This window comes from Phlebotomus argentipes, unplaced genomic scaffold (assembly GCF_947086385.1).
Source record: "Phlebotomus argentipes unplaced genomic scaffold, Phlebotomus argentipes genome assembly contig_5, whole genome shotgun sequence".
In the NCBI taxonomy this organism is placed as follows: domain Eukaryota; kingdom Metazoa; phylum Arthropoda; class Insecta; order Diptera; family Psychodidae; genus Phlebotomus; species Phlebotomus argentipes.
In genome coordinates this window covers 6,093,267-6,120,487 of record NW_026776165.1, presented here as the reverse complement: position 1 = coordinate 6,120,487, position 27,221 = coordinate 6,093,267, and the positions used below count along the sequence as shown (strand labels likewise).

Sequence of the window (27,221 nt, the reverse complement as noted above, 5' to 3'; positions counted from 1 at the left end):
CAGAGTCAATTGGTGATGATTCAACTGAGGCGGAAAAATGTGGTATTTTTGCATAGAATGCTGTGAAAAAATGACATTCGATTTTGTTCTCATTTCACCATGCGCCTAAGCAAGTGTTTGCACGAAGCATATGACTTTGTACGACTCCGTGGCGCAACGGTAGCGCGTCTGACTCCAGATCAGAAGGTTGCGTGTTCAAATCACGTCGGGGTCAAGCTTCTTTTTTTTTATTCTTTTTCCATGAGTATTTTTGCCATTTTATTCACTCCCAGCGACCAGTTCGAAGGATTTCTCATTGGGTGGATTTTTCTTCTGTCTCCTCTCCATCACTTCGATTGTCCCGAAGCCCTACAGAGACGGAAAAATGGAGTGTTTAGTGGAGAAATTCACCAGAAAATCCCCATGAGAAATGCTTACCGTCATGCCGACAAACATTAGCACAAGTAGCATGTAAAGTTTCGTCCTGGAGCAAAGATAGGGACTCAAAGAGTATGTCACAACTGATCCCGTGGCTTCCCAGAGACGGAAATTGCTGAAGGCGGCTTCTTCCTTGCCGGGAAACAGAATTCCGCTAAGGGCTGAAGACACAGAAAAGACTTGTGCTAAAAACTGTTCTTAGTTGAGAAAACTACCCTCTTCCCCTTCGAGAGAGGGGAAACATCGAATCCTTCCAGCGGACTGGAAGGATTCCTTCCAGTTCTGAGAACCCTCCCCTAGCTCAACGATGGGGAAGTGCTTCCAGTTCTCAAGACAGTCTCCTCAAACACTCACCGTTGACTTGCACCAGCCACACGCCATCCGCGAGGCCCCAAACGGCCGCCATGAGGCAGTACACGAGGCCTGATGAGGCTTCGGGGCGCCAGAATTGCATCCAGAAGATGAGGCTGGAGTGCAGCACGAGATTCCCGAGCAGCACCGGAAGGCGACCGGTGATCTTGGTGAGGGCGCCAGCCAGAGCGGAGCCGACGGCATTGGCCACGCCGAAGAAGATCATCGCGTATCTGTGGGGTGAAAAAGAGGGGTTGTCTTTAGGGGAAGGTGGGGAAAGGAGGGGACATTTTTCGCTCTGACGGTTTTTCTCAATGACACTCTCTCTGGATTAGCATGCGATTTGGAGCAGAAATACACTAAGAAGTATTGCAGACGCTCAACAATAGTCTATGGACATGTTTACTATTGCTTTCTTGCAAGATATCGCAAAAAGAAGAGCAAAAAAATGGTAAGCTTTTCTTCTATTAATTTTCTTAAGAGGAAGATTTTAAAAAATTGAAAGAAAAGCTTATGAAATAGGAACAAAAATAATGAATATTTAATACACATGAAAGGTTGGGTGAAAACGTGGAGTGAATTTCAAAATTTCAAATTTTTGGCTTTCCCAGAGATTAATTAAAATACAAATCACATTGCTATGGTTTAATTGGAATGAATTTTGCTACACTGTGAGTTCAATTGAACATATTCCAATAATAATTGCACCCATAGTCAAAAAGCATAAATCGCGCATCAACCGTTCATTGCTAAATTGTAATCGTTTTATGTGTGCATTGCAGAGATAATTGCATCCTCACCCAATATTGGAGATTCCCCAGCCACAGGCCACGAAGGATGCCGTGAAGTCCACCGCGATGAAAGCCTGTTCGGCACCAATGAAGGCCGTGATGGGCAGCAAGAGCAACTGATATCTCTCCTTGAGTTGTCTCAGCGTCACAGCCAAGAGCTTTAAGCCCGAAAGTCCGGCACCGCGACGCTTTTTCTCGTATCTGGAAAAAATTCAAGTCCTACGCTCACAAAAACTTTGTATACTTGAGCGATAAATAAACATATTCTATTCTATTCTATTCTATTAAGGAGACTTATTGCACTGCAGCGCAGCATTGTTTGTGCCACACATTCAATATATTCTCAGCGGATCTGCACAAGAACGTGCTTAATATTTCTAGGTAAGCATCATGCATTCGGCGAAACGTATAATTCCCAACGTGTCTCTCTGGGTAGGAAAGGTAATTTTCTGCAGAATCAACACCGCCCTGTAGAGCATTTTGTCAACCGCGCGAGCACGTAGAAAATATGAGGCAGTGGTGCATTTGTGGTGAATTTGTGGCGTTGCGTTGGCACTTTCAACTGGAACTCCAACTCTGTGGGAGTTGATAAATAGCACGTTGGGGAATGGGATGGGGCGAGGGGGCGAGTGAGTTTATGCAGAAAACCACGAAATTGGCCTTCTTGGCATCCTGAAACACGCGCGCATCGTTCTCATCATCCCCAGAGGACGGTCGAGGGTAAGCATTACTTTCAGGGTGTAAATTTTGTCAGGCAAAAGGGGACAAAAAAAAACACTTGATGAAGATGTGGGAAAAGTGCACGTACCCGACAATTCATTTATAATACTGATGCTACACTTTTTCAAAGACACTTCGTTGCAGACGAGAAAAACCATGACATATTTACGAGTAAGAAATTCATTAATTCCATTCGTATATATTTTCAAAGTCACTTTCGGAACTTTTAACCCACTAAATTATGAACAAACTTCTGTTTATTTGTTCCATTGAGAAATTTAATTGCTAATTCATCTTATATTTATCAATCAGAACGAAGAGAATTTTATGATTCTTTGACTTCAAAACACTTTTCAATGAATTTCCCTTTGGAATCATATTAAATCTCAGTCAATTTATTCCTTTTTACCTATTTCCCACTACAATCAACTTTAAACTGCTCCTGAAGCTTGAATTTTTGTATCTTTCCCGACACAGTTTTGGGAAATTCCTCGATGATCCTCAAGTATCGAGGAATCTTGAAGTACGCAATCTTTCCGCGACAAAACTCCTTAAGTTCATCAATTGTGTAGCTCAGATTCCCATCACGGAGTTTAACGAAAGCGCAAAGCTCCTCGCCAAGTCGCTCATCGGGCACGCCGACGATGTAAACCTCAGCGATCTTTGGGGAAGTTGCCAAGAGGTTCTCGATCTCCTTGGGGAAGACATTCTCTCCACCCCGAATAATCATGTCCTTGAGTCTGCCGACAACTTTTCCGTATCCATTTGGCTGCAGGATGAACTGATCGCCGGTCTTGAGCCATCCGTCGTGACCTAGAATCTCCTTCGTCTTTTCCTCATCGCCCCAGTAGCGAATCATGGTGAAGTAGCCACGAACACAGAGCTCTCCAGGATCACCAAATGGCACCATGTTGCCCTCCTGATCGACGACTTTTGCCTCCACGTGGTCATGAACTTGCCCAACTGACTCCTTATCATCCAGCACTTCGCCGTCCTTATACTTGCCGAAGCTGACAGAGGAGTTTTCTGTTGTTCCATAAACATTCCTCGTCACTTTGACGCCCAGTACATTTGTGAGATCTTCCATGACCTGGGGTGGACATAAAGCACCACCGACGAGCGCTAAATCGACTTTGACATCCAATTTCATCTCTCTCTGCTTCCGCACCAAGTCAATATGCATCGTCGGTGTGCCGTAGATAACAGAACAGTTGTGATCTCTGATTGTCAATAAGGTTTTCTCAACGTTGTAGACTGGCGATGGAAGAACTATAGTTGCTTGGTTCATTAGACCCAGTGTGATCGATGTTATGGCACCGTAAACGTGGAAGAATGGCGTTGGAACACAAATCCTCTTCTTAAACACCTTCATGTTTCTTCCCACTTTGGCGCCATTGTTGATGAAAGCTAGGTGCTTCAGGAGAGCCGCTTTAGGCCTACCAGTTGTGCCTGAAGAGAACAGAATACTGCAACCACTGTCCGGACTGATGGTGTTCTGAATACTCTCAATCTTTTCGACTCGATCTGTTGAAGCTCTCGATGCAACATCACTCAGTTTGAGCACACCTCTCAAATCACACCTCGTGTCCATGATAACGTGGGTAAGTGAGGGAATTTTCTCGCAGGACAGCTTTCCGAAAGATGACTCTTGTAGTTCTGGAAGAATCTGCTGTAAGATTTCGTAGAAAGGTCGATTTCGGAAGATTTCACTCGTTACCAGAGCTTTCACGCCGACCTTTTGCAGGCAATACTCCAACTCAGATGGCTCAAAAGCTGGATTCAGAGCGACAAGAATCAATCCAGCTCTGGCAGCTGCGAAGAAGATTATCGGCCAAGAGATTACATTCGGAGCCAAAAGTGCCACACGATCGCCTCTCTGAAGGCCCAAGTCAATGAATCCAGCTGCCAAATTGTCAGCTTCGGTCCTGATTTGGTCGAAAGTCAGTCTCTTCTGCTCCTCAGGCGCAACAATCGCCTCAAGATCCCCATATTCACTTGCCACTCTGCGCAATTCTTGACCTATCGTTCGGTAAATCAGTGGCTGCGATCCGTTGTTGTGGAAGTAGCTCAATTCACTGGCTGTTGTGCTCTTTTCCCGAATCGATGCCACAAATTGGGGTAGTTTGATGAGTTTTAGTGAATTGCGAAGACTTGAGATCACCATTTTGCTGCTTGTTTTGCCACTGACTAATGAGATGATAACAGAAATCTATCTCCAGACTTCACTGAGTTGACTTATCTTATCACAATACTACTTAATGTACTATTGAATTTCAATTAGATAAGACAGCGCAAGCGTTGCAGTTGAACATGGCTTTAAACTCTCACATCTTAAAGATGAGCTGCGTTAGAGATTCAGCGCCTTGAGGAAAAGGGAAACTGACTATCTCGCAAGAATGGGGGTGGGAAAGAAGGAGGAAACTGCGAGACATTTAGACTCACGAATAGTTGAGGACATTAGGGAAAATTTCTTTTATCATCCACGCCTGTGGAAAAAGACGAATCAGCAGCACTTTCATCAAGATGAAGACACATTTAGACTATATAAGATGGCAATTCCGGGGAGATTGAAAATTTCTGCTGGCATTTGACAACAACGTCTGCTCAAATGGACAAGAAGACCTCATCAAAGTATTGCAATTTACAAAGGACAGTGTAAGAGAGCAAGAGCTTCTTGATGTTGAAAACTTCAAAGCATTTTTAAATCCTCTCAGGAGGAAAAATCAATTTTTCCCTCGGAAATTGCGATACACTGAAGACTATCAACAAAGGGCGATGATGGTGGGCAAAAACGGAGAATTTCTCAGAGAGATTTTTCTCTATTATTCCAAAGCGCACTGTTGAGACATTACTCGGCAGTGCCTAATAAGAAATTCCTCCCTTTAATATACATTTTGCAGTGGGAGAAAAAGTTATTATATATGTGGACATTGAGAGAAATAAGGGAATTTCTTTCTTTCGCAGTTTTTTTTCTCCCTTCGTTCACAACTTCTGTGGTGTTAAACAATGGAAATTGTGAGATTTTCCTCGTTCATCACGCCAGAGGAGGAATCCTTATTTCAATTTCTCCTGCCATTATCAAGCTGGAAAAAAACTTACTGCTTGGCAGGGGACTTGAAGGAGGTCTATATATTCTCAAGACAGTCTTCTAATCATTGTAATGATCTAAAAATGTAAAAAATTAATGCTTCTTTGACATTTTCAGTGGACATTGCGTATTTTCTACTGCTTATTTTCAATTTCACCATCAATTCTCTGAATTTGCAAATGTGTCTTGACGCTGAGAGGCATTTTAATCACGATTTTTTTCATCCAATTACGCCTAAGAGAGTGACAAAAGACACTTATCCAATAAATTAAATGTTTAATGTGTTCTGGAGTCACTGCAAAAAGTCCATCTCTCGCCTCGACGGACTCGAGAGGCATTTCAACAATAGTTTGGGCGGAGAAAGTAACTTTTTCCCCATAATGGGTCATTGGGGAAAGTTGAGGTCCTTCACGTCCATTAGTGGCCTAAGCAATTTCTCCTCCACAACCCTCAATGTTCCACTTTTTGTGCGGCATTTCTCCTCATGCGGGCTGCAAATTCAACACACACGAAATAATCTCATTTTATGAGCACAAGAAAATCATCAAGTTATTCCAATTTCTTCTGGTTGTGCATTTTGCTCCGACGCGTCTCAACTTAATTATGACAACGTGGATACAATTGTGAGGAAAGTTTGAATGGAAAGTATGATGATGGAAACTGTGCTCATTTCTTCACATTCGTCCATATTTGTGAAAGAAGGGAAATTCTTTCTTCACACTTTTTTCCCTCGATAGAGAGAGAGAGACACAGTTTGTGAGAAATATTTATGGGAAGAAAGTGCTTTAAAATGTTCTAATCCAACCTCAAAAATGATCCAGTGCTGAAGGAATTGAATTTAATGAAAAGAACCATAAATTCTCAAACGACAAACTTTAGCCCGCCAGAGAATGGCAAAGTTACGACTGTTTTATGACACTCCCGTAAACACATGTTGTGTCTAAACTTCAGCCCAAGAAGGTTGCTTAAAAGTCTCATTGCTTAAAGAAAATTTATTGAATTAATTTACTGAAACGTCCATTGATTCAAAATTATATAGAGTTAGCGTTTATTAAATTCCATTCAAATGACAGCGTCTGCCTTTCCTTCATGGGCGCGCGGGAACAAAAAAGGCACTCGCAGGCTGGGAAACAATACATTGTAGGTCGTAAAATTAAATTATTCATTTATTATCTCATTATATCAACACCCCAGACGCGCTAAACAACGTCTGTTGTGTCGTGGCCATTCATTTCCAGTTGATATGAGAATGTCTAGAGGGAACTTTAAACATTTTTCAGCATTTTCTTCGTTTATCTGTTGTAGAAGGGAAAAGTTTTGCACGCGTTGCGAGGAAGAAGTTTAATGCCAAAATGATGATGTTCAATAAGTGTGTTGAAAAGTTTAGTTATAACACTAATTGGCTCCTTGCGACTGTCATTTGCATGCCTTCGACTAAAGACAAAAAGCTCCCAGAGAGCTTTTTGGAAGGTAAAATGAGTGCGATTGGCATTTTACATAAGAGCAAAAGAGAAATCCTATAATTATAGAGTTTGTCGATTGGAACATGTGAGATTATGTTTGTTATACACAAGATGATGTTGTTGTTCCGTCTTCAAAATAAGCTTATAATATTCAAAATACCTTCTTTGACAAAGCATTATAATTAATAAGCTTTGTTCAAATAAAGCAATTAAAGTTACTTTAATTACCATGTCAATCTCACTCAAGCTCTTGATATTCTCAATCTAACTAAAGCCACATTGAGTGCATTTTACCAGTTATCTGAAAGGAAACTTGTAAATATAACTTTATCCAGTTTCTTTGCGTGCTTTTGCGAAAGTCCAGTGAATTTTCTGTGTCTGAAAGTGTTTGTACAGACCGAAAAAGTGTGCCACAATCACTTGATCAGAGACTGGAGAATTCAATGTTTGCAGAGTTGTTGTTGGACTTGTGAGAATTGTCCAAAGTTTCCGACGCTCCTTCTGTTGCGTTTGCACAGTGCGATGAGACAATAGATTGTGGAAATGAAGAATGACAATGAGAACAGACATCACTTAATTTCTAACCATCTTCGAAGTGTGTGTTGAGGGGCTTGTATGTCTGCGAAGCATTGCAAAAGGGGCTCAAGAATTGTCATGAATGGATTGCGGAGAAATGTTGAGAATAGCGTGGCTAAGTGCGAATTTCTTCTATTTAGAAATGACGATAATTATTGATAAGCCAATGAAGCGATCCACCCCTTGGCGAAGAGCTCTATATTCTCGCTTGCTTGCGTTTGTTAGAAGCAAGTCACGCTCTGTTTATCCTGTTTACACCAGAAGCATTTACCGAAAGGCGTGTCAGGGCGCCGTGGGAAAGCTCTGCGGGATCTCTCGTCTCGCGTCGGGATGTTGGGAGCTTTTCCATGTGCTTCCGAGGCACCGTGAGTGCCTGATGGAAAAGTGGCGTTGCGGCAGAATTTATATTAATGGTGTGCGAGTGAGTATTAGCCCGTCTTATTTTTCTACCCTCTGTGCGCGCCACCTTTTTTCTTGCCGCCCGCCCGCCATCAAAAGCCTATTCACACCATCTCATATCACCACACACACACCCACACACACACAAACACATATATCCCTTGAAGCCTGATTTATAACCCAGTCAAGTTTGCAATATAGCGAAAGTTTCCTGACTGCGTGTAATGTACAACAAGCAACACTGCCTATCGCATCTTTTTGCACCCCCGCGCGCGTGTGTGTCAGTAAATTTTGAATTGATCCGCATTTGTAACCAATTCACGGCAATATTTTCTCGTAAAATGGCAAACAAAACAGCATTTACACGAATCTGTGCGATAATCCCAAGCTTAGCTGCTGAATTATTTCCTGAGCAAATCAAATAACTGCCATTGCGCACAACGTGGCATATTTTGCATAATAAATGCATGCCAAAATGTAAAAGGGACGCATGAAGTGGTTTTTACTACTGTGAAGTGTGCTTCTGCAAGTAAAATGAGCGATGATGCAGTTTGAATCTGCTTGATGTTGTTTGAAAGCAAATACTTTTGTGTTGTAGAATCGCATGTGCAAAAAGTGTGAAGAAGTACGATTTCTCCCATTTCCACTTTGAAGAAATTGACTTTGCTCTTCCTTGTTTAGTTTCCTGGCTTATTTGACTTTATTTGATACTGTTGCATTGCTTCGTATTCTCTATTTGCTAACGTTAGTGTTATGAAACTCACTGTATTGAACGTTTAGCTACTAACATCAAAGATAGAATCCCACAAAACACATGTGGTAGATATGAAGACGACATATTTTCATCTGTTTTCTTATGCTTTCTCATTCTGATAAATTTTATATCACACGATTCTCAGCACATAATCAGCCGAGAAGTCTGTTGATGAAGGCAAATTCCACTTGGAGTGATTCCAATCAAATGTTCATACCACATTAAATTACTTTATGCAGAATCTTGCATATTCTGCACAGTGCAAATAAGTTTATAAATGAAGTTTCCAGGCAAAGGAAGATCATATGAAATATTCATCTAACTTTCTCTTTGCACTTCTTCAACAGAATGCGCACTAATAATTGCTTGCTTATCGTATCGTGTGTAAGTGTTACACACTCGGAAAATCACGGGAAATCCTGTGCAATTTTCCTAATGGACGACTTTCATCTGTGGAATCTAGATAGCGGTGCGGAAGTGTTGACCATGAGAGGAAGTCGGAGAGAGGGTGTGGGAAGTAAATTGACAGGAAAATCCTCAAGCGACGACACTCTCGGCGCTCTCGAGGGAGCGAGACTGGAGAATTAATTTACCTTGTCAGGGGATCCACTCCAAACGCCACCGCCAGACAGGCCGTGAGCATGCAAGCCAGAAAGATGCCGGAGAGGATGTGGATATGCCAAGGCTCAGGCGGACGCAGATTCGCGTTCTCCATGGCGCTCACTGTGCTTGGGCAGTAGTTGCTGCCGCAAATTGCCGCCACATCCCGCAGGTGAGACGAATTAGCCGGACTAGAGTGGCCAGACGAACCAGTCAAGTGGGTGAGAACTGCCGAGGAGATGAAACACATATATCATTAGTATGTGGAGCACGGCAGCTCATCAGGAAACTTATCAGACGAACAGAAGGAAGCTGAAGATTGCAAATGCCAATGATAGTTTGGGGATTTCTCTGGAATTTCCACGCTGATGAATCGTGATGGAATTCTAGGGCTTCATGCGCTTTCATACAATTTAAATAGATTTCACGTTTGCCACAGAGTATTGATGGGTGGGGGATTCAATAAAGTGTTTTGATGAGCGAGTTGAGATTTTCATGAAGTCTAAAGGTGTGTATTTTAAGAAACATACGTGGTAGGAAATAAGATATTTGGAAATTACAATTTATATCATTTTCTGTCTGTACTGTAAGATTTGTGTGCTGAAAACACGCGAGTCTATCCGCTTTGTGAGACATTTTCATCACAGTCTTAGATGGTTTGGGAGCTTTGAGGAGACCTACAAACGTGCTCTTCAATATTAATACCAATTTTTCACACTCTCTCGCCGCGACTTCCTTGTACAGCGAAAGTATAACAGTTTGAGATGAAGAAGAATGGAGGTAGAAAAGTAATTTGGACGTGTTTCTCATTTTCACACCCTCGCTCGTCAGCATCACGGCGCACATTTCAATTTACTACTCACGCAGGAGCACAATTGTAATTGACTCATCCCAGCGGAGTGTCGAGAAAATGACTCTGTGTCGTGGGAATTCCGCCTGTTGGCCTCGTGACTTTCGGGAGCTGACGTGGCGTGAAGGAGTGACATGTTCATGGTCTCGCTGGGACACTTACCTGAGGACGAAATCAGGTTGCCCCACACTTGTGCCATTTGGTAGAAGACGAAGAACAGCCCGAAGAAGCGCACCACGGCCACGTCGCTCTTCTTGTCATTGCGACCGCCGAAGCGTGTGAAGGACTCCGCCACGACGGTGAGATAGGTGCACTTGGCACACCACAGCAGACCACCGCCGAAGCCCACGGCCAGGCCGGCGGGCAGGAGAGTGTAGGCCCGCGGATAGAACTGGGCAGCGATGAAGGGCATGTAGGCCACGAAGGAGAGCGCGATGGTCCATTTGCAGCCGAGCCATCTGTGGAAAATGCAGATGCCAAAATAAATCACATGCAATGACAGAAACACTTCAGGATTCTCACCGCAAAATTTAGCTTCTCTATTTATAACTCTGTTTATTATAGTGTTCTCTTTCCCCGTTCAGATCTCTCGAAAAGTTCAGTGACTGAATACTATGAAATTCAATCGATAAAAGCACCCCTTTATTTCATTTCATTACCACTGATTATATTTTGTGCAACCTGTCTGCGATATTTGAGGAAAATTGCACTTGAGATTGATGAGATTTTGTGTGAGATCAATTAAAAGTTTCCCATTGGCAGTGCTTCAGAAATTGGCAGAATTGATTCAATAATCTCTTTATCATTGCACTATAAAATTTATTGTTCAGTCTCCGGTGGAGTAATTAATCACGCTGCAATGCAATGAAAAGCTCCCTGGTGGCATTTGTGCACTGACGATTGGAATGGATGGTGTCGAGCAAGAGTGGAGGAGATTCATTGGAATTTATGGCTTACGTCAGACGCTTGATTGTCTCGCTAATTAATTAAAACTCATGCGACAAGAGTGGGTATTCTCCGTCACTGCTTCGGTGTGTCAAAGGATTTTTGATTTCAAAAGCCAATCACCCACTTCGAGTGCTACCAATTTAAGATATGAGCGAATTGAATTGAAATGAATGTGTAAAGTTGAATTTTCCTTAGCAACAGACATCTTGAGTTATATCGTGAGAAATTGTCACCACTCGGAAGAGATAATTTATTTTAGTATTTTTATGCATAATTTCTCAGAAACTTCTTCCAAGGCTTCTCCTTTAGACTTTGGTCGGCAGCCAAAATGTTAACTAAAAGCACTGACAAGAGACTTTACGAAGAAAACCACAGACAATTCGTGTGAAAATTATTTCTTCTCTGGCAGTGGAAAAGTGAGAAATTCCTTGCCATGCATATGGGGAAAGTTTGCTGTAAATTTGCTGACATTTATGACAGAACTTCTCCATTTCTCAGACATCGTTAAATATTTTATTGCAATTTTCTAGACCACTCTCGTGCAGAGGGAAAAGTTATTTTTGCAATCTTCCTTCATATTTACCCCTGAAGAAGAAAGAAAAAATCCTTCTTTTATCAATTTAGTAATTGATATACTTTTAACTTTTATAAATTGCTCTCCCGACGATAAAAGCTCGGCGTTATATAACCTTTAGAATTAATCCCATCCAGAATGCAAAAGTGTTGTAAAGATGCCTTAAGTAAACCCATCATTTTATGTACCATATAAACCCTCTTTAAAGTGACGCTAAAACTCCTCAGTTCGTGCCGAAATCTCGTCTTTAGCGTGCTGGCAAAACTCACCATTGCCAGCCGTTGATAAACAATACTTTCCGGGGGTGTGAATACACGGAAACAACAGCAAACCCTCCCTTAGAAATTCAATATATGTGTACACGTCCCGACTTTGAAGCCACCACGGAAGCATATAGAAAATGGAAATAGTTTTGCATATTCTTTACATTTTTCATCAACACTTTCCCCCTCATTGGTGGCTTATCGAACAGCCTCGCTGCCTGTGACGCGATGCTGTGTAAAATTAAAGTGAGATATATCAGCAATTTGCACAGTCTACCCATCTAATGTGGGGTGTTTTGCCTGATATTTGATGGGATGATAGGGAAAAGCGATAAGGGGCTTTCATTTCAGATGAAAATATTCCCTTGGCAGATTCGTTGGATTTAGATTTAGAGCAACAGCGTAAGTTCAAGAGTAGTTTCTTGGTTCCTAATGCTTCACGTTCTCTTTCTGGAGAAGCTCCAATGCAAGGGGGAAAATGATTACTGAATTTAAACCATTGACTTTGTGAGAATTCAATCAAAATCAAGTTTAAGCTTAAAAGGCATATTAAATTTCCAATTGTATTTCTCACAGGCAAGTTTGGCTAGAGCGTCAATCTTTTGTTCAAAAATCGATTAGTAATTTTCCCCTTTGCTCCAGTGCCCAGCTTAATAGTTCAACATATTATGGAGTTGAGCCAAATTGAGCAAAGTGTTTAGCAATTTACATGGTCAATTTTGGCTTTTTGGCAATTGAGATGAAAAGTGACTTAATTTGAAATGCAATTTCTCTGGTATTTGCAGACTGTGTGGAATGACAATGAAAATCGGCGGTAATTTTGGCTTGCCATCGCAATCGTATAACAATAATATCAAAATGTGATTTATGTCTTCCGAATGGACTAAAAACGATTAATTCCCAATGAAAGAAGAGTCCATAAAAGCAATAAAAAGCGAATATCGATAAAAAATATTTGTTTTCTCATCAATATAATTCGTTGTTTGGGCATCTTTTTTATCACCACTCCGGAGGCATTTTGGGCGCGTTGGCAGAAAAACCGTGCAATCGTCGAGTGATTTTGCGTTAAATGAGCTTTCTTTTATCGCGTGAAATTTTATTTGTCCTCGGGGTGATGTGAAGCTTTCCGCTCGTGAATTTCTCATGGAATTGATGAGAGTGCGTGTATTGATGAATTTATGGTGATTTATGCAGACTGAGGCGCTGGGCTAAAGCTGAAATAATGACTTTATCTGGACATGTTTATCAAGTTGTGGTGCCATGGAGATTTCAGGTGGCCCATTTGTGCGCCGGGGCAATCAATCAAGGGCCCTGCAGCGCAGTGTCAGGATGTACTTTAATTGATAGTCCAATCAATTTGGCTGGACGGAAAATTCCACCTCAATCCACAAGTGCTGAAGACATCCTATCAACTCCTGTGGAGCGTGAAAGCTCTCCACGTGTAGGTGTGTTTACCAGGAAAATATCCCATAAAAGTTCACCCAAATCTCCGGGCAGGAAGTTTTGCTAGTCGGGACGAGGAGAAGTTCTCAGCAGGCTTTCGAGTCTATTGAACTGCAAGTAATGGAAGCTCCTTCCAAAGTTCATGATGCGATGGTGTATTTTTATGGAGATTACTGCCCTTTTTCACGCCTTTTTTTCCTTGTCCCTCCAGCGCGCACCCCTGAAGAAGGGCTTCTTCTGCAAAATGGCGAATCTAAAATTAACTTCCTGACCTCACTCACACTCTTGCTTGTGTTTATTTCTGGCCCTGAAACCTCCTCCTGAGCGCAATTCAGCACGTCAATCGGCGACTAATGTGACATTTTGTCTATCGATTTCCTACCTCTTTAGGCCATCCCAAGTGCGTGCTGAGAAAGACAATTATTTTCTGCGTGAGAGCACGCAAAAGGTGTCCAAAGACGCGGACTTGAGGTGTGTGTGTGTGAATTTTTAATAGAACAATCCCGAATGGAATCTACCAAGGAAAATCGTGTACTTCAGTATATACACAGAAAGATGAAATTATTCATGAGGAGGCGTGCAAAACGTCCCGGGTGGCTTCCTTCGCTGGATGGAATCAGTATTAATGGAATTGTGGTTGAGCTTTAAGGGAGAGAATTCTTCGTTGTAAAATAAAAAGTCACACTTTATGTCTGCCTCAGGTCACAATGATTTAAAAGCTCGTTTGGGTAAGAATTAAAGTCACCTGAGCTTTACATTGAATGCGCCAGAGAAATGGGAGAAGAAAAGCAAACCACTTGAACACGTGTGAGACTCATTGTTCGAAGGAGAATCGTGTTGGAAGCTTTTATTTACCGTGACTGTTAAAAGCTCCTTCTTCCAATTTTCAAACAATCCCCAATATCTTTTGCTCCCTCGCGAATATATCACTCAAATCCCACTGAGGGACTTAATCCTTAATCAAATTATCAGACAAGGGAAGAACGGTGGAATTCCCCTAAATTAATTCTTCGCTCTGGCTGTAAATTTTTCAGTAGATTCACAAGACAAAGAGCTCGTAAATCATCCCTCGCAATTGCTTCCGGCATTACAACGGTCACCCTTGGGAATTTCAATTAAAATGATAAATATTCGAGCTCGTTCGAATTGCTGGAATTGCATTGAAGTGTCGAATGCCGGAAGACATCTCAAGTAAGTGTGGTCAAAGAGATGTTTTGCCGGTCACGAGCGAAAATATGCAGATGATCAGCAACTCATGCTTGATTCCCTGGACTTGGTGAATGGATTTCTGCACTTTTGTGCGCTTCGGCGACAGGTCAGTAATCTCTCGTGACCCTCGCACGATTGAAGGTTACTGCACTCTGGCATTCCCACTCACTCTTGGACACTCTCGCGTGGCTTTAAACTTTCAAATCGATTGTTGGGAAATTCCAAGAGTAGGTGAAGTTTAAAGTTTCAGAGAGCAAATAACCACTCGGAAGAGTCGGAAGCAGATAATGGCTCTTGGGAAATAAGTTGGAGATGGCTTATTACTAATCCATTAGAATTATTTAACATTCCCATTTCCATTCCCCATCGACATCTCCAAATCCATCAAAAAGCTCTTCAACTCTTAAGAACCCATTGCTCCACACAATTGAACCAAGAAGTTCTGCAAGATACCTGAATTAGTCATGAATTTTACGTGTGATTGTACAGAATAAATGTTGATACATTTCACTGAGTTAAAGCACTTAAAGAGTGAAGAAGTGCTTCAGTCATAACACTGAGAGCTGCAGGTGAGGGCTTTATCCCTCTGCCGTAAATCATCCCCATTTATTCTGCCCCAGAGATTATTCCCACTGCCATCAGTTACACTGGAGCAGAAGAGGTTGCAAGAGAGATGGCGAAAAGCATCGAATTCATTGGCATTCTCTCGATCTCTCTGTTGGAATTTGAATTCTCGCAAAGTGTGCTCTCTTCGTCGCTTCGAACCTCCGTTCACGCTTGATGGCGGCAAGGGTGTGAAATTCGGATTGGCCAGACTCACCTAATGACCGCCGCGGGCAGGAAGATGTTGGAGAGGATGAGGGAGCCGTAGATGGCGGCCAGGGTGAAGGTGCCCAGGGAGGCGTCCGAGTTGACGGAGCTCTGCAGATTGGAGGTGCCGTGAAAGGCTGTAAAGTGCACCATAAAGGCGAAGCCCAGAATTATCACATTCTTGATAATGCGGAGGTTCTCGTGGGGCGACAGGCCTGTCTCTGAATGCTCGTCACGACTTGCGACTCCATTTGGTGGATCGCTCAATTCTCTAGATGGCATTTTGATGGCCTCTTTTTACTGGGCACCGAGAGTGGATGGGCGGCTCTTGAAATCGACTGGCACACGTGACTCTGTCCTCCCACCCCTGGATGTGATGGACCCTTTCTCGCCTGATGGCCCCTCGCGTCGCTTCCTGATGGCACCCTCACGAGCCCTGCAAAGGAGATGGTGGAGATTGAAAATGATGAAAATTTGCAGGGACACGCCAGTAATTGTGCTCATAAATTATTTCATCCTTCAGAGTCGAAGAGAGGAACCTCGTCTCAAGCACACAATGCCACATCTCCGAACAGCCCCACATCACAGACATTATGGTGAGAGCAATTGGAAGACCCGCACTAACTCTCGGAGTGGATGGCAAAAAAGTGCTGAAAATGGGATGCGAAGGACACTGAGAGAGAGAAAACTACAAAATGTACATCTAATAAAGTTTCATTCTTGATGGATCGTTATGACGCTGGAAAATTTCACCAGAATCTCCGTGACAATGTGGAGATTCTGGACGAGGAGCGGCAACAAAGGAATGGATGAGGATTCACCAAGAGAGATTAACAACCATCAGTTTTGCAGCAGCTTTTTGCCAACTTTCGCTCTCTATACATAGTCTATGTTTTATCTCCGTGTACCGCTGAGATACAGCAAGAGAATGTTTTATGGATTTTCTCGTGGTCGCCTTGAGACACAAGTGTCGAAAGTCAGTGAGTCAACTTGAATTTCGGTCAAATGTAGAATTAAAATTTGATCAAAGCTTTCGAGGATTCGCTTTTCATGTGCACACTAAAAGGACAGAGAAGTTAGAGTTCTTTTTTCTTCTTGCGCCATTCGATTATTAGACACTGAAGCAGCTCGGATTCTTCTTCATTTTCTATGGGTGCACATCCATAAAACATCCCAAATGCTCAAGTTCAAGAGGGCAAAAAACACAAGGGATGGGAAAAAAGTGCAGAATGGCGACACACGGGGAGTTGAAATGTGCCCAGGATCTCCAATTGACATCCCTTTTGCCCTCCAAGCACGGGACGAAAGTCAAAGAAATAATTTATTCTGCTCCATGTCTTTAAAGTGTGTCTATGGAACACTGGAAGCACAGCCTGTGTTCTCACGGTTGGGCAAAAAGTGGATGAAATGAATTACACAAATATTTCCCTTTCGTCCCCCGATTCATACATATGAAGGGGTCATTAACTAAGCTTTAAGCATCCACTCTGAATGAGAGCAACAACATGGAGTCCTCGGTGAAATTATATCCGTGAAGCAAACAGTGGCTTATTGTGAAGTGAAAGAAACTTTATTATGAAAATGCCTGCGTTTCTCAGCTTTCTTCCTCGAGGGTTTTCTTGTTGCCGCAACAAAGGCCAATTGCGAAACTTCTCATTATACACACTGTGAAAACTTCTTAAAGGAACTCTACGAAGGGATGCCATGCCCGTGAGCTTTTCCAAGTCGTGTGCTTTTATATGCATTACCTATAACGTCATGGCTGAACAATTGGCACTTTTCGATCCAATTTGACACTGTTTGAGTGTGTGTTGACATGTGCCAAAAGTCTCACGAAGCGAACTTATACACCTCTTGTCAATCAAGTATCCTTAAGAGAATTATGGCTCAATGATTTGCTATATTTTTCATGAATCTCTCCACGATGGCAAAGGAGTTGTCGAAGCAGGTCACGTAGCGAATATCGATAATGTTTTGGCGAAAGTTTGTCATCCTTGAAAACTTTTCTACACCCTATTGTTGCTCATCGACGTGAACTTCTTCTCATGCCTGTTTGTTCAGTCCTGCTCGCAATCATTATCACAATGCAATGACCTATTTTGCTGATTTATTGTCATATGTTGAAGAGTTCCACGAGAAAATGCAATGTGAAGGCAGTATAAAGCAGTTTAGGAGCTTTTCACTGTGGAAAAGCAGAAGTTCATTAATTCACAAAGCATGCAGATTTTTGCTTTCCTTGTTTTAATAAAAAGTTGTCCTTTCATCAACAATGTCGACAATTCTCAACAGTTCACTCAACCATATTATGCAAGTAATTGAAATTACTCGCACTGAAATGAATTCCTTATGAAGGCTTTTATGTTTGCGTTGCACTCGTAAAACTGAAAGCCACCCTCATTCAGAGTTCTATGAGAAGAAATACAACGACAAGAATATATCAAAGATTTTTGATGACAAAATACTTGAGATTTTCTCAGGAAAATGTTATCTTGATGCGAAAGTTATGCCTTTAAAGCACACTTTTTTCACTTTGATCATTTATTCTTCTTTCCATACAAAATCAAATAAGTATTGGGTTTTTCGATTCTCCCAGCATTATCTCGATACTGTCCAAGCACAAATTGATCGAAGTATTGAAGACGTTCTTGGAAGATTTCCTCCTCTTCTTCTGCTGTAACATTCTTGGCGAATTTACTCGGCATTGATTTGAGGAAATTCTCTTTTGCCTTATCAGAGCCAAATTCGAAAGGATCTTGCCTGAATTCTGCTTTTAGATCCTCGAATCCTGATCTCTCCATGAACTTCAATGCTTTGGCTTTGGCCTCGTCAAGCATCCTGTAAGGATAAACGTAGAAATCCTGCCATCCTGTGAAATATTCCTTCCATCGAGGCTTCTCACAAACCGACAAGATTGCATCGATAACCGGAGAATCGGCCACAATTACGAGGAAGCAATCGCCACCGGGCTTAAGAAGGCTATAGATGTTGTCCATGGCCTGCTGCTGATCCTTAATCCACATCAAGCAGAAGAATGACGTCACATGATCGAAAGTTCCGAGTTTTCTCGCCAAATTCCCATCAATTTCCACTCCAATGTCCAAAACTTCGCACGAAACTCGTCCAATTCCAGCAAATTCCCTCTTCTGCAGCTCAACCATTGGCTCAGAGATGTCCGAAAGCACGAGTCTGGAGAAGTTGGACGACAATCGAGGATACAAAGCCACGCGAATTGTGTTTCCAGGTCCGCTGCCGATATCCAAAACCGAATCCTTTCCATCCTTTCGCCACTCTATCCAGTCGAAGAACTCATCCAAGAGCACTTTCGTGTAGACTTTGGTGTAATTGTTTCCCTCAGAATATGCTTTGGCATTTTCAAAAGACATTTTAACTTTCACAGAATACTTTGCCGTAACGTCTTGAGAGACCAAATGTGACTGACGCAATGCTAAGGAGAATAGCGGAATTTCATGTGTTTCATAGACGAGCAGTTAAGCTGTCTTGAGAAATAGTTAAAATGTGTGTAAGAAAAGTGCGTGAGATAAGAAAATATTGAGAGTAATGATAAGTTTACACTGTTATCAAAGGGAGAAGTTTTGAAAAATTGAAAAACTACACGTGAGAGATTATCAATTAATTTAAATACATGCCTTAGGAAAAAGACTGTGAATGTCATTTTTTTCATGCTTATGAGATTTTAGACTCTTCAAAGCTTTTTGGATCTTAATAAGGCCAACTTTTGAATTACTCTTAACACTCATGTTTGTGTAAACACAAAATCTCAATTGCACGTGAACTGAGAAAAGTAGATAATTTGCCACAGTTTTTCCTAATTCTGCTGCGTGATTGTTATCATTTTACGATTTGATAACATTTCCTATCAACAAATTGCGCAATATTTAATACCATGTGCTTAATGATTTTTAAATTAATGAGTGTATTAGGTTAATATAAATTTATTAAATATATTAACAGGAGAAACACAAAGTATTCAGCGAAATAATAAACACAATTAAAAGCAGTGAAACTCGAACTCAGAATCATTAAATCCATTGAATCCTCAGAAGTGTAAATGAGTTTGAAACAGAATAATAATAATAATAACAACGAAAGCGGGAAATTGATGCAGTTTCTCATGTCGTGTTTCTTTCTGAAGGTTTCAGCGTGGGTCGAAATGCAATCTAAAGTGTGTCAACCAACTGACTTTACCGAGCGAAAACGTTGAAAATTGCGCTACAAATGTTAAGGTGTTACTTTTAATTATACCTCTTGGCAATTTTCAGGATTTTGTGTTCGTTCTCAGTGTGAAATTCCTTCTCACTCTTTCACTTGAACGGCATTTTTTTTTCTACACACTTCTGCAATGAGGAAAAATGTCAAAAACCACACTCCGAATGCCTAACAAATGACTAAGAAAGTGTTATAAAAACACTGGATGGATTTGGTAAACAAACTGCGCAAAAACTATGGCCAACTTGGGGTTTTCACGAGATTCGCACTGGGAGATTTTTTAAGATGTTTGAGAGCTTTCGAACAACTCCTGCGGATGTTGTCAGCACGTTGCACTGCACTCACGGTCAATTTAAGACTGTAAATTGAAAGTTTCTTCCTCAATGGAAACCAACAATCTCAGTCCAGTCTCTCTCATTCCGTCAACACCAACGAAATGCAAATCATAGTTTAATTCCATCAATAAGCATAGTTTCTCTCATTCGCTCGTCTCTGTGTTCGGTCGCGATTGCCGCTGGAAACGGGTTTATTCAATCTGTTGAGTAATCTTATGATTTGACCGTCAACACACGACGCAAGGGAGAAGTTCGCTTTCAATTAAGTGAATTCACATGGAAAATTGCTTTAAGAAATTCTGGGCAAAACTTACTCCAGTTTTCCCCACAATTTTCACAAATTGCCACATTAGCACACCATGACGGTGGCCATAATGAGACGCCAAAGCACCTCGCCAAAGATATTCAATTCCTCTTTCACCACAATGAAAGAGAATTCCAACCTTTTAAATTATCTTTTATGATTTTCGTCATTTTCAGAGATTGCAGTTTTATCAAAATATATTTTGAGAAAAATACAGATAACACACATCTGTAAAATCTTATTTTTCACAGCTTTCAGTGGCAATTAAGTTAAATAAAAAATGTACACTCTTTGTTATTCAGCAGGCAAAGCCCAAATTAATTAGAGAGAAAGAGTATGAAAAATTGCCTGGATAATTCTTCTCTGTCTCATTAAGAGCTCATAATCGCACTGTTGAGTTGTGAGCCAAGGATCGTTAGTCAAAGTGTGAGTGATAAAGCTCGGTTTTTCAAGAAATGCTGAAACGAGTTTAATTGATAGAAAATTGTTGGGACTAATAAAAATAATTGAAAGTGAGTTCCTTATTAATGACTAAGCGCGAGGAAATCTTTCAAAACGTGTTGCTCGTGGCCTCGAAAACTTTAATTTCCTCTCTTTCACACCTCTTGCAAATTGAATTCTGCAATTCTCATTATGTATTCACTTTGGGATTGTTTTAAAGCTCGTAATTAGTGGCGATGCAACAAGTAGGAGCACTTTTAAGAGATTTGCCACTCTAATTTTGATGATGAATGCATTTCCATGTTACAACGACTATTTGTATGCACTCTTGGGCAAATGAGTTGGTTATGTATGAGACATTATGCATAAACACATGACGAGGTCACATAGAATGCTCCGACAATGCTTTAAATGCAGACATAATTGAGGACAAATGCTTTTCAAACACACCCGTTTAGAGCAGATGATAAATTAAGTTGTCAGGAGAGAGAAAAGTCAACAATTGAAATTCACAATGGAATGAAGATGTTTAATATAGAAGCATTGAAAGCAAGGCAAAAAGTGTGTTTTCTATAGACTATAAATACAAATGATGAGTTGTAATATTTATATTATGATTTTTTGCATGAAAGTGAATCTTAAGGACCATTAAGTTCGCAATGAAACTTCTATCATTCCATCGTAAGTTCGGATATGCAATCTTCGTCCTCTGATCGAACTTTTGGCAACCTTAAGCCAAACATGAAAAAGCAACAGGAAGTCTATGGCGTTGCCAAAAATGAAACACAAATAAATCTCTAACACAATAATTTACGATTTAGCTGACACTGTGAGATAAATAACGTGATAGAATGAGGGCAAAATGACCAAAAATTAAATATCTCCGCACAATATATCACTGTCATAATGCAGCAAAGTGTGTGGATGAGCGAAGTTTTTCATAACGATGGCTTTTTTTTACTCTATGCGGTTGAAATTAATCAATTTCGTGTTTTTATACCGGAACAAATGGAGGCCATTTTGTCCTTTTGTTCACATTTGGCATTAATTGTTGGCTGAAATCAGCAATATAGCAACAGACGGAGACTAGATAATGCTGAGGGATGTGGGCACAGTGCAATTTGTTTGAGCAAATAGTTTGTCTGCCATGAAACAATGGAAAGTGGTTAATCAGTGCTGACAAATATCGCATGGCAAATACGCTGAGAAGTAAATCTTAACATACTAATTCCTGGGAAATGTCCCAAAGATACCCAGGAAGACAAATCACTTAGTTACTCAGGACATTCCTCACTTTAATGCACTTTAATCCTCCGCATCTTGCTGCGGAGTTATCGCTTCAGTGGCTTTAGCCCCAAGGCTAATCGGGTGCCATTTCAGCATGATATTAGCACTGGAGTGAGATAAGCAAGCAATCAATAATACTATACTTTTCTTTGAGCTTCTACCATTCGCCTTAAGTCGCGATGGGTGAAATTTCATAAGCTCCCGAGCGCTTTCAGGCAAAATATTTACACAATTATTGCCGCTTTGCAGCGAAAAATCTCCTTTGTTGTCGCATTTGAGAGCGATTGGAAAAATCTTCGTGGGGCGTAAAAGCAAAGTCTTGTTAAGTCTTATCAATGTGATTTTCCTCTTCTCCGGTCTGACACTTTTTCTGCAAACACCTGTTTTTCCTCCTCAGCACACTGGTGTGTGCGACTGTGTTCATCCAATCGAGCAACTTTTCCCTCCGTCTTGGCGCGGAAAAAGCACTCAGCGGAGCTGCGTTTGGCCCTAAAGGTGCCTTTTTTTCTCACATAATGAAGACAGGCATTCAGTTTTTGGGCTCAAGATAGATTTTAATTAATCATTTGGCCTCAATGTCGAGCGTGGGTGGTGAACAATGAGGAATTCAATTTTGGATTGAAAGCCATGGGAACTCACGGGGTGCAAAATACTTTGAAATGGGAAAATTAAATCACATTTTGCACACCGAAGAAATACATGGCTTTCACCCTGGATTGCTGTGAAAAATGAAGCTGGAAGGGAAATATATTGCTATGCAAGAGACGATTAATGTATTATTTGTTCGCGCATTTTATCTACGGTGATGATTTTTCAGTGGTCAGTAACGTCAATTGATGGTTTGTCGGTGATTCCTGGTCGCTTTCCTCGTTATTTTATGGCTTCACGTTTATTTAAGAGCCACTTTTTCATGGCTTGTGGTCACCGTGAAAGGGTAGGAATTGAAATCACCTGGTCATGATAAGCTCAATCGGAGTAAAAGTGTAGAATTCGCACCTGCGAAAGAAGGAATGAATGAATGTTTGTGCTGTCACTGAATACCAACAATATAATCTGTGTGAAATTGATGAATGACTTCCTTTGAATATTTCATGAATTGCAAAACACTCTGAAAGATGGTGCATTTTCAGTTGAATTTATGCAACGTCTGCATTGAATGGAGCGCAGGGTGCGAACCCCATGGAATCAGTTCCAATTTATAGGTGAGTGACAAAAAAGCTCGTAAAGCGTCCGAAAAGGGGTTCACTTGAGCCTCACGCAAGGCTGAAAAGGCTGTAATGGGTGAGATGCGCGTGGCATAAAAATCTACTTGAACAAATCGATCAGTTCAATTATGCAAATTGGCCCTTCGCACTGTCACATCGTGTGTTTGGACTGACTGAGTAGACAGCATCCTTCACAGGATTGCGTATATGTGAAATAATAGGACGTTTCAGATAGGAGAAACCCTCTCATATTGCGCACTGTCATTTCCGCTCTCAAACTATACTGAGCTAAAAGCGTGGAACGCATTTTTAAAAGCCTTCCTCTCACTTCCTGTTCGACATATAATCCCATATGTGCATTTTCACAGTACGTGAAATTCAATCTGTGTTGAATCTGCGACAGGAAATTTTACGATTCGATAAAGAATGAAAAATATAGTGAAAACTGAGGTGAAATTTCTTTCCGGATAAATTGGAGAGCTTTAAACTTTATGTATATGCCAATTTCTCTAGTTGTCATGTAAAAATTTAGCTCAAATATAATATTTTCATTCGTATTCGAAACTCTTTTACAAACTTATATTGCTCAATGTGGATTTCTTAATATCCTGAGTTTTAAATTAAATGAAATTCACCAAAGTATTTGGCATATTTCATCGCATTTTTCCTTTTCACCGGACATTTTACCCACCTTCAATATTCCATTAAGCAAATGGAACGAAAGTGATGAATTTATCAGATGAAATGTGGGACAACTTTTAATCTCGATGCCTCATCAGTGAATTCCGAAATGTGGACTGAAGGTTTTGTGGGGATGAATTTTTTGTTGGTCAATTCAATATTCTCTTTGAATTTCACTGGAAAATATTCCAATTTCGCTTCTCTATGTATTTGACATACTCAAATAATATGCATAATTTTTTTTCTATTCAAATATTCCAGCTTATTAGCTCTAAATGTAGAATTTATAGAATGCAACCATACATTCATTCTATATTGAATTGAAATTCTCGTGCTCACATTCAGCGCTCTGACACACGAGTAAAAGTGCAATAAGGTGAAAATGTAATGTACATTTCCAAACAAACTTGAAAACTGTGCTGGCATAAAAGAGAGAATTTTATTTGTTTGTTTCCTCGAATGTCTCTCTCAATATCTGTTTCCTCTTGTACGCATCTTGAAAATTAAATTTTCTACTCGCTGTGAATAGAGACTGGCAGAGTGATTGCATGTAGCATATCTGGAACATAACTGAAGTGATATTCAATGCATTTTGCGATGAGTTCGAACATAGTATAATTTTTCTTCATTTCTATTTGGTTTTTCATGAAAGGCTCATACTCTGCAATGGATACGGATTCGGATGGCTCAAAGAGAACTCAATTATACTATCTGAACTGAGTTTTGAACTGAGATGAGAATGTATAATGGATTTTGCCGAAAAAGGAATGATAACATTATAGCGAGTTTTATTTTTATATATTTTTGTTCTTCAAGATATTCCACCTGCTATTTTCCCACAGAAACATCATGTAATCTATACCATGAAAAGAGAGGACTCATAAAGAAGGTGCAACATTGTGATTCTCCAATGCATTTCTGGCTACATTTTCCAGCACAAACCGCCAGAATTTGTGTAAACATAAGTATCTAGTGTACTCATAAGATTAATAGAGCCATTTGGGAGTGGAACAATGATGCTTTTCCATGCCAGACGTAGTGAACCCCAAATTTTAAACAGAACTCTCACTGTGATGCTCAAAAAGCGGAGTGCATTTGCTGCTTCTTCCAGAAACTCATCATGATTCTGAGCATGAAACTCAACGGCACGAGTTGAAGTGTCGATGGAAAGGAGAATTTGATTCTCGGGTTGCACAGAAGATTACCTTCTTCTTGAAGTGTTCTGGAGGTGTTTGCTAGACAGATAAGAGGTGTAATTTCGTGGTAAGTGTGACTCTCTCGCTTGCTTTCACTTTCCACCCATTTCGCCTTTGCCACCCACTTTCTCACCACTATTTCCATGGCATGAGGAGAAGATTTTGCAGCCTTGGCGCTTACCTGTGTGCGGTAGTTGGACTTTATGTGTGCTTAGAGATTGGAACAAAGCCAAATATGCATATCACTTCATAATATAACGAGCGGCAGAAGTTCAAAAATTCGTACTCCTTTCAAGAAATGCGATTTCCATTTGGAGAAACTTCCTACAATTCTGCTCTCTCTCCATGGGAAATATGGAATTATTGAATTTCCCAAAATCCTATTCTAAAAGCCAAAAAATACAGTGAAATTAACAACTTTGCGGTATAAATTTAATAAACTCTTCTATTGATATGGTATTCATTAAATGGCTTTCAACCCCTGCAAAGAGAAGCTTGTTCCACACTTACTCCGGATGTGAAACCATTTAATATTCGCTATATCACCTAAACAGCTCAACACTGCATTTAATTAAGCCACTGGCACTAAACCGTGTGTGTGTGTTTGTCAGCAGCTCTTGACCTGATGGTCGTAATGAATTGAATTTCTCTATGTGGCACATGAAAGCTCCAACTTTTTAAAAGCTTCGTGCAGCGCGAGGACTGCGGTTGTGATACAGCGGAAGACACTCCCGATGCGATGTCGTGGAAAATCAGGCGTGGAGCGGACAGATAAGGACGAGTGTGGTGTAAAGGCTTTAAAGGTGTGGGGGATGTTTCCATGTCGCATGATTCAGAGGATTTTGCTCTGGGGAACAATTGTGGTCTTTGTTGGCTGGGGGCTCTCTTTTCCCATCAAATGGCCCCCAGCAATTTGCCTCAATGTCTCCCCAACTGTCGTCATTTGAGATTAGCTGGTGATGAGGAAAAATTCATCAGTGCTTCTGGGGCGTCCGCCGGACGTTTGTTTACCCAATTAGGCCCATTTCATCCTCCAATGTCGGCTCCTCGTCTGCCCGGGAAGTGTCGCCAAAACCCAGATAATTTATCCCAAAAGTCAGTCACTTTATTTGCGCAGAAGCTGAGGATGTAATTAAATGAATTATTCTTTTATCAGTTCCATCGCGAAAACACCCATGAATCCGCTATCGTGGCACAGTATCAGTTGCTAAATTATTTCCAGTCACACAGCAGCCCCGCCCGCAATTTGGGCAGCTCCACTTTAAGTCATCCACATAAATTTTCATTGGCCCCAAGGAGCAGAGCCGATGCTTTAAACTTCCCTATCGTGAGCACTGGTGGGTAAGATTGGGGGATTAGTGTTGGACGGATATTTGGTATTGTAAGAGAATGCTCTGGGGTGCTTGGCGTGATGCCAACAACAAGATTTTTGTCTCCAATTCTTCACGTTTCTTCCTTGCAAACTGTTTGTTGCCCATTATGGCAAGTCGTGCCTTTGTCTTGGTCGTCTTTTAGAACTGTTCCCCAGCTATATTCTCCACATATCAGCATTTCATGCTTGTCTGCCAACGATTTTGCTCCACTTGATCCATTACCCTCCAGTGTTCATGGCTTGGCTCATGACATGATGTAAAAATGACATGAAGATCAGCAAACTAACATGTGATTTTTTTTTCTTTAAAAGAAATCACGATTCAAGTTGTATTTTCGTTCACATGTGTTGAATTCAGAAGTTTCTACACACAGAGAATTATATGCCATTTAGTAGAAATAAGCAAGCGAATAAATTCGAAAATGGTGAGGGAGCTGTAAATCTCAAGAGTGCCAACTTACATGCCCACCAACAGAATTCAAGCTGAATTGTAGCATTTAGAGAGAACACTCCTCACAAGTTCCTCCCAGTGTTTACCATTAATAAATATGCACGCCTCGAGTGTCCCATCTCGAGTTTTCAAAAACCTTTGTGAAAGGAAGTCGAGGAGAGATGAGAAGTATAGAGTTAAATATATCTAATTAAAATCCTCTCGCTCTTCAGTGTTAAGTGTGATTTTCCCAAGTGAATGGCCTGAAATGAATTTGATTTTATGGACACTTTGCAAGTCATTCATCATACTAAAAGCCCATGGTCGATAGACTAAATAATGTTGAAGCCAAGTGGGTGAAAGAGCACAATATAGAAATATGGGGATTTTTCTAGAGGACCAGAAGCGACCCTTCCGTATTGTATGTTAGCACATGTAATCTCGAAAGATTAATGTGTTTATTTATGCATGCCAAGGCAAAAAATCC

General features: G+C 40.9%; 3 protein-coding genes and 1 non-coding gene across 4 annotated transcripts; 1 reads left to right on the top strand and 3 right to left on the bottom strand.

The window, feature by feature from the left end:
- The first annotated feature begins 142 nt into the window (after window positions 1-142).
- Trnaw-cca (transfer RNA tryptophan (anticodon CCA)) lies at window positions 143-214 on the top strand. Its single transcript has one exon. It is a non-coding gene; the product is annotated as a tRNA-Trp (tRNA).
- Window positions 153-19,889, bottom strand: LOC132256160 (UNC93-like protein). The gene is made up of 8 exons (XM_059752397.1): window positions 19,520-19,889; window positions 15,267-15,692; window positions 10,172-10,467; window positions 9,153-9,387; window positions 1,569-1,760; window positions 772-1,001; window positions 418-578; window positions 153-348 (listed from the first exon to the last, which is right to left on the bottom strand). Exons 2-8 carry the CDS (start codon window positions 15,536-15,538, stop codon window positions 259-261), a joined length of 1,476 nt encoding a protein of 491 aa, XP_059608380.1. The 5' UTR covers window positions 15,539-15,692; window positions 19,520-19,889; the 3' UTR covers window positions 153-258.
- On the bottom strand, window positions 2,482-4,456 carry LOC132256158 (medium-chain acyl-CoA ligase ACSF2, mitochondrial-like). The gene has a single exon (XM_059752395.1). The coding sequence runs from the start codon at window positions 4,441-4,443 to the stop codon at window positions 2,689-2,691; it is 1,755 nt and encodes a 584-aa protein (XP_059608378.1). The 5' UTR covers window positions 4,444-4,456; the 3' UTR covers window positions 2,482-2,688.
- On the bottom strand, window positions 17,753-18,684 carry LOC132255453 (juvenile hormone acid O-methyltransferase-like). The gene has a single exon (XM_059751498.1). The coding sequence runs from the start codon at window positions 18,637-18,639 to the stop codon at window positions 17,791-17,793; it is 849 nt and encodes a 282-aa protein (XP_059607481.1). The 5' UTR covers window positions 18,640-18,684; the 3' UTR covers window positions 17,753-17,790.
- Window positions 19,890-27,221: the final 7,332 nt, after the last annotated feature.

Bases quoted from the DNA above. Each gene is read 5' to 3' on its own strand.
- LOC132256158 (XM_059752395.1), bottom strand. From the start codon at position 4,443: ATGGTGATCTCAAGTCTTCGCAATTCACTAAAACTCATCAAACTACCC.
- LOC132256160 (XM_059752397.1), bottom strand. From the start codon at position 15,538: ATGCCATCTAGAGAATTGAGCGATCCACCAAATGGAGTCGCAAGTCGT. The intron at 10,468-15,266 runs GTGAGTCTGGCC...CATTTTCCACAG, and splicing joins CTGCCCGCGGCGGTCATTAG to ATGGCTCGGCTGCAAATGGA. The intron at 1,002-1,568 runs GTGAGGATGCAA...TTCACCCCACAG, and splicing joins TGGGGAATCTCCAATATTGG to ATACGCGATGATCTTCTTCG.
- LOC132255453 (XM_059751498.1), bottom strand. From the start codon at position 18,639: ATGTCTTTTGAAAATGCCAAAGCATATTCTGAGGGAAACAATTACACC.